The sequence below is a fragment of the Tigriopus californicus genome, chromosome 4, assembly GCF_007210705.1.
Source record: "Tigriopus californicus strain San Diego chromosome 4, Tcal_SD_v2.1, whole genome shotgun sequence".
In the NCBI taxonomy this organism is placed as follows: Eukaryota; Metazoa; Arthropoda; class Copepoda; order Harpacticoida; family Harpacticidae; genus Tigriopus; species Tigriopus californicus.
In genome coordinates this window covers 6,379,392-6,386,547 of record NC_081443.1, presented here as the reverse complement: position 1 = coordinate 6,386,547, position 7,156 = coordinate 6,379,392, and the positions used below count along the sequence as shown (strand labels likewise).

Here is a 7,156-nt window from a genome sequence, read left to right as displayed (position 1 = left end):
CGTAGCCGTGGACAAGTCAAAGGGTAGACACATTGAGAATAAAGGCCCAAGATAGTTATAAGACCATTAGGTTACAAAGATTTCAGTTTCTATCTTCAAAGTCCCAAAAGAATACATACAAATTGTGCGCCGTGATTTTCTAAATTTTGCTTGAACGCCCTGTAAGTACTGTAGAGTGGGGTACTGTGCACTCCATACAGGCTACAACTAGACTACACCATATGGCAGTGGCTTCCATTGGATTGGAAGAGGACATGAATAAGAAGATAGAATCTGACCAAACCTACGTTGCTTTCTCTCCATTGATCATCTTCACCAGAAGGAATCGCCTGAAGTCTTGGTGTTGGGCGAAAATGGCCGGATTGGGCAGAGATGGGCCAAAGAGAGGAACCGACTTCTCGGAAAACACCGACATACAATAGCTCTCAGATTCTTTCTCGAAACACACGACCACGTAGATGTGAGTGAAATTGGACTTGATGAACACCGGCTTGAATTGGATCATTTCCTCTGGTGTTCCATCCAAGAATATCACATTCACTATGTCATTTCCAATGTGGCGTTTCCGTTCAATCTACAAAGAATACGAAACCCAAGGAGATTATTTTCTTGGCTTTGAAGCACCACGACCTCGACAAATTTATTGGAATTATGAGCGTAAACTTGGAGCGAATCTGCATTCAAAGAAGAGGAATAGCTCCTCTCTTTAACTGATTCGTAAATCGCTTTTTTGAGAGAGAAATGAGAATTTGTCACTACCTAAGCTTATAAGGGAATAACTAATGAGCAGAGCCTCGGTCTCCGCACTCGTTGCCGAACGTCATATCATTTTGCCTGTTCACGGCAAAGAACGTTTCCCAATGGTCATTTATCTTCCTTTACCTGCTGTTTATCGTCCTCGGTGTAAGGCAACAAAGTCGATACATGGAACATGATCTCGTGCTCTTCAAATTCGGTGAACACCGAGTATTGTCCTGTCTGGTCCTTATTCACGTCGAGGCCGCCTTTGTACTTGATCCATCCTTTCAAACGAATCCTTTGTCCCAAGAGATCCAGGAAGCGATCAAAATCCGGACTTCCTTCCACATTCGAGAAGAGCTCATCGTCTAGGACTTGGCCGGCTTTGGCATAAATGACGCCGAACTTAAAATTCATGGCTCCTTCTTGTTTTTCCAGGCTCAGTAGATCCTTTTGAATACCCGGGTGGCTTATCTGCAAATGGAAACAGAGCGGTCTTTCAGACTTGGTAGGCGCGAATCCACTTCATCATTCACTTCTTGTCAAAATAAGGCAGAAAGAAATCGCTTCAGCATAATTTATGGCAGGGGCCTATCTTGAGGAGCTCTCTTAAGCCATGCTTTGTAGTTAGAGTTGTGGACCAAAGCAACTCGATGCCCAAAGGGCAAAGTTCACTCTCTCCCATACCATCAAGCACTTGCAATAAACCAGAGTGAATGTATCCAATGAGTGTGAGCAAAACTCGGCAACAATAGGTTAAGTAACCGTTTTCGAGATATCAATCAACAGCGATAAAACTTTGAAGAAGTCTCTATATCGAGAATGAAAACTGCATCTTTGGATAACCTCGAAACGCAATTATGATATGAGTCTATTCAGTTACAGTTCGTGAGGAAACACCAAGAGACAGATAGAGGAGCTTGTCAGACGGCCACGAAGAAAAGTTGAAGACCGTGTTGAACAATAACAAGAACGGGAAGAGACGACGAGGACCTCGAAAACTGTCTCAAGAGCTCATTTGAAGTCCTGTTTCATTTGTCAAATTCTCGAGTTCCAAATGTCGCTCGAGAAAAATGAAGGAACCACTGGCTCAGCAAAGGCATAAGTGTATTCAGATCGAAACAAGGGCAATGGAGTTTGTCCTTTATTTCATTTCTGCAGTAACAAAAATCTCCATTAAAATGGCCAAATGTTTGACTAGATCCCCACATATCGCTTACTCACAGCTCGAAGTCACAGTACATCTGTTATATAAACGTAGTTGCTAGAGAATCCTTGATCTTTCAAGTACTGTATATATTACACATATACCACTCCTCGATGTGGCAGAAACCCCTTCCCGACCTTGAAAAATACTCGTATACTCGTGGAACATGGGGTTCCTGAAGGGTTTCGGAACCACTTCAGAGTGAATCAATTTGACCTCTCCAACGAAGAGACAAATACCATTCTCAAGAGTGTCGCCTTATCCTTCAGCATCCGCAAGAGCTTGGAGATAATAACAACCTCTTGTACGGGTTCTTCCACGAGTATAAGAACGTTTCTTTTGAAAAGTTTGTTTTCCAAAAGGATCCTTCACGCTTTTGAGATTGGCTCGTCGTTTCTCAGTCGCGTGGGAAGGTGGGTATTTTTGCTCGATGGCAAAATCGTACTTAGGCCCAATGACAAATGACACCTGCTTAGAACTCACCTCTCTGGGGAGCTTCTCAATTTTGTCCGCTTGTCCAAAATGAGCCAGGATTTGTTTGGCCGGGAGTGCATCATCCTTCCCTCCACTAATACACAATCGTTTTGGCCCGTCTTTCATCCACAGGATTGTTCGGTAGAGGGTTTTGCCGAAGCTCTTCTCCTTCAAGACTGACAGCACGTAGGTGTTCTTCTCCGTATCTTGGCCCACATAGTTCTGATGGAACTTTCCCAGAAAGTATTTGTAATACCATTTGGTTTGATGATCCGGGTTCTCCAAAACTGGCGTGGAAGAAACATCCAGTGAGTCATCACGCTCCAAGGATCTGGAACAAAAAAAGCAGACGAACAATGGTGAATTTTATCTACTTTCATCTCATTCTCGCCTTCAAGTCATCCCCTAGAGCCCCAACGAATGAGGAATACCTAGTCCCTATGTACCGTACGTACGAGCGTAGATGCCTTGGCACCAAATAACGTTGAAAGCATTATTTTCGGTGAAACACTCGTGTACTCTCCCTCCCACCGATGATTCATGTCTTGATTGAGTTGACTGGCTTCCCAAAGTACTACCGTACCACGGCACAAACGGTCCTTATCTCCAATAGGATTACTTCAATTAGGTAAGATTTGATCAAAGCTTAACGGAATTCTCATATCGTTGAACCATGAGGGCTGGGGAGCGAGGCACATGTCAAATCTTTCGGGTTTAGAGGTGATTGGTCCCAAAGATGGAATGTGCCAAAGCTGCATTGGCTCAATTCACTCACTTTGTACATAGTGCAATAGAACAACAGACCAGTAGGCCACAGTACGTACGCTTACATACGAGTAGTGCACGAATGGGGCTATAAAACGAGTGAGAGAACCAAGCTCTAGGCTTTAATGCGCTTATAGCTTCGTACATGTGAGGCTCACATCAGATTGCCTCTTTTTGCTTCAGAAAATTCGGCTTCTTTTCATCTAAGAGCAACGAGACAAAGAAACCCTAGAGGTCTCAATTAAATTAGGGCCCTTTGTAGTGCAAGCTCCCAACGATCAAGCACTAAATTCAAGGCTGTTTGATAAAGTCGAGGCCTTAGCCCTCGAATGAATGACAATTGTTGGAAGCGAAGTAAGATGGACCCACAGACAGACAGATGCCAGTCAAAATTGAACATATGTGTCTCCGAATTTAAAGGCGCATTTTCAGGCTAAGCTTTCGCTCAATGGCACGTTTCAAGAATAAAAGAATAAGTTATTATATCCTTTTGAGACGCTGCAGAGGTACCTATATGTCGACACTTTCTCAGTAACAGCTCCACATCTGCAGGTAATGTATAATAACCGTTTAGTTTTTGAGTTAAATGGGAGCTACCGCAAAAGTACTCCCTTAAGTAGTCCGACGCACTCGTAAAAGCCTGTTGACTCACATGTCAAAATATATTATGATCTGCAATAAAATATTGCCCTGAAAACACCGAATGATGTTTGCGCGGCCTTGTATGTGATTGGTGGGGTTTGCTGCATGCAGATGGTTCTCGACACCGAAATGACACAATCAATTTTTAATCCACCAACAATTGATGAGATTTTCTGGGGAGAAGCCAACTCCAAGCAAATCCGTCAACATACTATGGCCACCCACCCAGAACGAACGAAAAACTAATATTGGGTGCTTATTGCATTCCTTTTGCCTTTCTTAACTGCGGGAACATGGCAACGTTCTTCCACCGAGTAAATTACTAGAAAACGAGCCAATCGCAAATGCATTTTCTGTCAATAGTTCACCGAAATTGGTTTTCGTATATCTGGTATCTTGGGAGGCATAAAGGGCCGAACGAAATAGCCGTTTTCATTAGGTTCAATTAATTGATTTAGTGCATTATATATCTTTCATGGTACATGGCTCTACTACCACATCGGTCAACATAACAGTACACCCATGTACAGTATGTATCTCCCGGTGGTGGTGTCTTTGAAACCTTATTCTCGACTACTTTATGGCTTAGCTTACCCGTCGCAGCTTTCCACTCTGAAGCGTCGACTCTTCATAATGAGTTGTTTGGCCAATGCTGCCTTCCGGAGGTTGTCACTTCCAGGTGGAGTGCCCACGGTTGAAATGAAATGTTGGCTTCCAGAATCACTACCCGAATCGTCTTGAGTGTATCCTCCCACAGCACTGCCATTTCCTCCACCATCCGGGGACAAGAGGTGGCCGTCGATGCCACTGCCATCTTGGCCTTCCAAAGATCCGGGGAGAAAGTTCAATTTCTCCACAGATCCAAACACTTTCTTATGAAACACATCTCGTTTGAAGGAGCACGAGGAAGTCTCACTGATTAGTTCATTCGGGTTAAAAGAAGAGAAGAAGAACACGAAGACGAAAACGAGAGGAGAAAGAAAGTCAATATTGTTTTTGGGGGGGGGTCTTTGCTCTTCATTACCCAATGGAGTTTCGTCGAGATCAATGGTTTCACGGAGAATGTCAAGTTTGACTGGCGAGTTCAATGGAACTGTCACATTGTACAATTCGTGGAGGGAATTTTCAAGGCCAAAACAACGGGCAATAGTTAAAACGAAAGCTCGTGCTTCCGAGCAATTAATTTTACTGATCATTTCGTTTCAGAGATCACCTAATGAGGCAGCGTTAAAGCTGCTGAGCAGTTTTTTATGTCATCATTAGACAGTTTTGGGGGAAGTTCCTGACTAAGTTTCAAAGAAAGTTTGTCCTCTCCTCGTCCTTCTTTCAGCTCCACCACTTCTCGTGCTATTATACAAGTACCATTACTACTACCACTACTACTTCTACTACTACTACTACTACTACTACTATCCTTGCTCTAACTTACTAGAAAGTCCTGCTCTCCCTTGTCGTTTTCTTCCCCTAATGGAGAATCCCAAATGAGCTCATGGGCCTTCATTCTTAATGCTAATTTCAAAAGTTACTTCAGGAATGACGGTTCAGGGATAAACCCTTTGGCACGTGCTTAACGCCCGTTCATTTGATCCCCCAAGGTTGTCCCTGGAAAGGCCAAGGTGAAAACGCAAAAGCAACGCCACCTCTCAAATTGGAGGTTTGTTTGTTTTGATCCCACATACCAAAACCTGCCGTGCACTGGAATATTAGATGATATACTATTTTGCTTCAGGTTGCCTGCCTGCCTGCCTGCCTGGCTACTCCACTTTACTTTTCCTTTCCATTCTCACATAACCGAGAGTGTCATCGGAAGTTATACCTCCCTGCAGAATCTAATCCCCAGTTTATGTTGGAAGCCGCAAAAACAAAGTTTGGCACTCGTGCGTCGTCCCTGTTTGAAAGGTTGGATAGATTTGTCATCCCGGTGACGGGACTCCCCAGTTCTTGGTCGGAGTCTCGTCGTTGGGCTTCTCGAAGCGCCAGGAACCGCCTCAAATCATTGTCGGCTTGCGAAAAATCCGTGGCCCTTCGTCCAAGTTGACGAGCCGAATGAATGAAGTCTCTGAGATCATCTTCAGTGTCGCTACTGGTTTTCGATTGACACCCGCCTGAGGCACGTTCCTGTACGGATGGTGTTGGTGTGACTGATGAAGCAGTTGCTCCTGAGGAAGGCACTGATGATGAACTATTCGGTTGTTCCATGGTCGTTATTTTAGCTGTGTCCAAGTGCCGCATCATCATGTTATTTGTCACGGCTAGAATGAGAACACTGTTGGATTTCCGACGCAGTTCAAGTTCACTTTGATCATTTCGAGTTATCCCCGAATATCTCCAGGGGGGGGCATGAACGCATAGATTTTCACTCACGGGCTCGTCCACACTTTCTTCATATGCAAGCGTGTTCCAACCGATTCCCAAATGTGTAGTTATCGTTGCTGTTGTTGTTGCTGTTGCTCCTGCCGTTGCTGTTGTCGTCTCATGAATCGGTGGATCCGTCAAGCGCTTGTTTCCTTCTCGAATACCCTTCTGCCTCTGATTTCTGTGGCATGAGTTTTCGTTTTGAAAGGGACTGTGCTGCTCCTTGCTCACACATGTCTCTTCTGTGGCTCGAAAGCGCGGCGCAAGCTCAATCTTCGTGGACTTAGTACTACTGCTTCTTATACAAAGGTTATTGGCGTTGGTGGGGAGAATTGCCAACAAGGAATTGGGCGAATGTGGAGCAGCAGCTCCAACTTTCTCCCAGTTGTTTTTTCTCTCTCTCTCATATCCTGTTGTAACCGTTGCGCCAGTGGCCTCCATGGAACAATGAGTTGCTTGTGGAACATAGACCTTGGGGCGAGTTTTGGGGGAGCTCGTAGCGTCTTTTTCGAACGAAGTGGAAACCTGGTCTCGGTTGGAAGTCTGGGTGATGAGATCTGCTTTTGCTTCTTCTGTTTCGTCTTTCGTCGGTGGCACATTGGCTCCGCAATATGAAGAATCGAGTTCGTTGTTCGAGGGAGAAAGAAAACCTTCAGGACGATTTCCTGTCTCACAGGGCGCAAGGCTTTTTCCACCGAGTAAGAAAGAGTCTTTGCCAATGTTGGAGTAATCACTAGAAGACAATGTGCCCGAGAACAAAGCTTTTGTCTGTAATTTTTTGTAACAAAAAGAGTTCGAAGCAGTTCAGTTTGTTGTGTGTGCATGTGTGTGTGAGCATTATATACAACACTGAATCGTCAATGGTAGGGACAGTCCTATACGATTGAAAGAAAGCTTGGGACAAGTTGGCAAGTAAGATATGCGTACACTCGGCATTTACCATGTGAGAACTCCGTATATCGCTCGTATTTACCA

The 7,156-nt window shown here is 44.4% G+C and overlaps 1 protein-coding gene across 2 annotated transcripts in view; it reads right to left on the bottom strand.

Moving 5' to 3' along the window:
- The window catches only part of LOC131879678 (GTPase-activating Rap/Ran-GAP domain-like protein 3), a 13,810-nt gene extending 8,985 nt beyond the window's left edge, over positions 1-4,825 (bottom strand). For both annotated transcript variants that reach the window (XM_059226050.1, XM_059226051.1), the window contains exons 1-4: positions 4,421-4,825; positions 2,429-2,750; positions 883-1,212; positions 288-574 (exon numbers count right to left, since the gene is read on the bottom strand). In XM_059226050.1, the coding sequence (XP_059082033.1) occupies positions 288-574; positions 883-1,212; positions 2,429-2,750; positions 4,421-4,458 (977 nt within the window). In that variant the 5' untranslated portion in view covers positions 4,459-4,825. The remainder of the gene's footprint in view (positions 1-287; positions 575-882; positions 1,213-2,428; positions 2,751-4,420) is intronic.
- Positions 4,826-7,156: the final 2,331 nt, after the last annotated feature.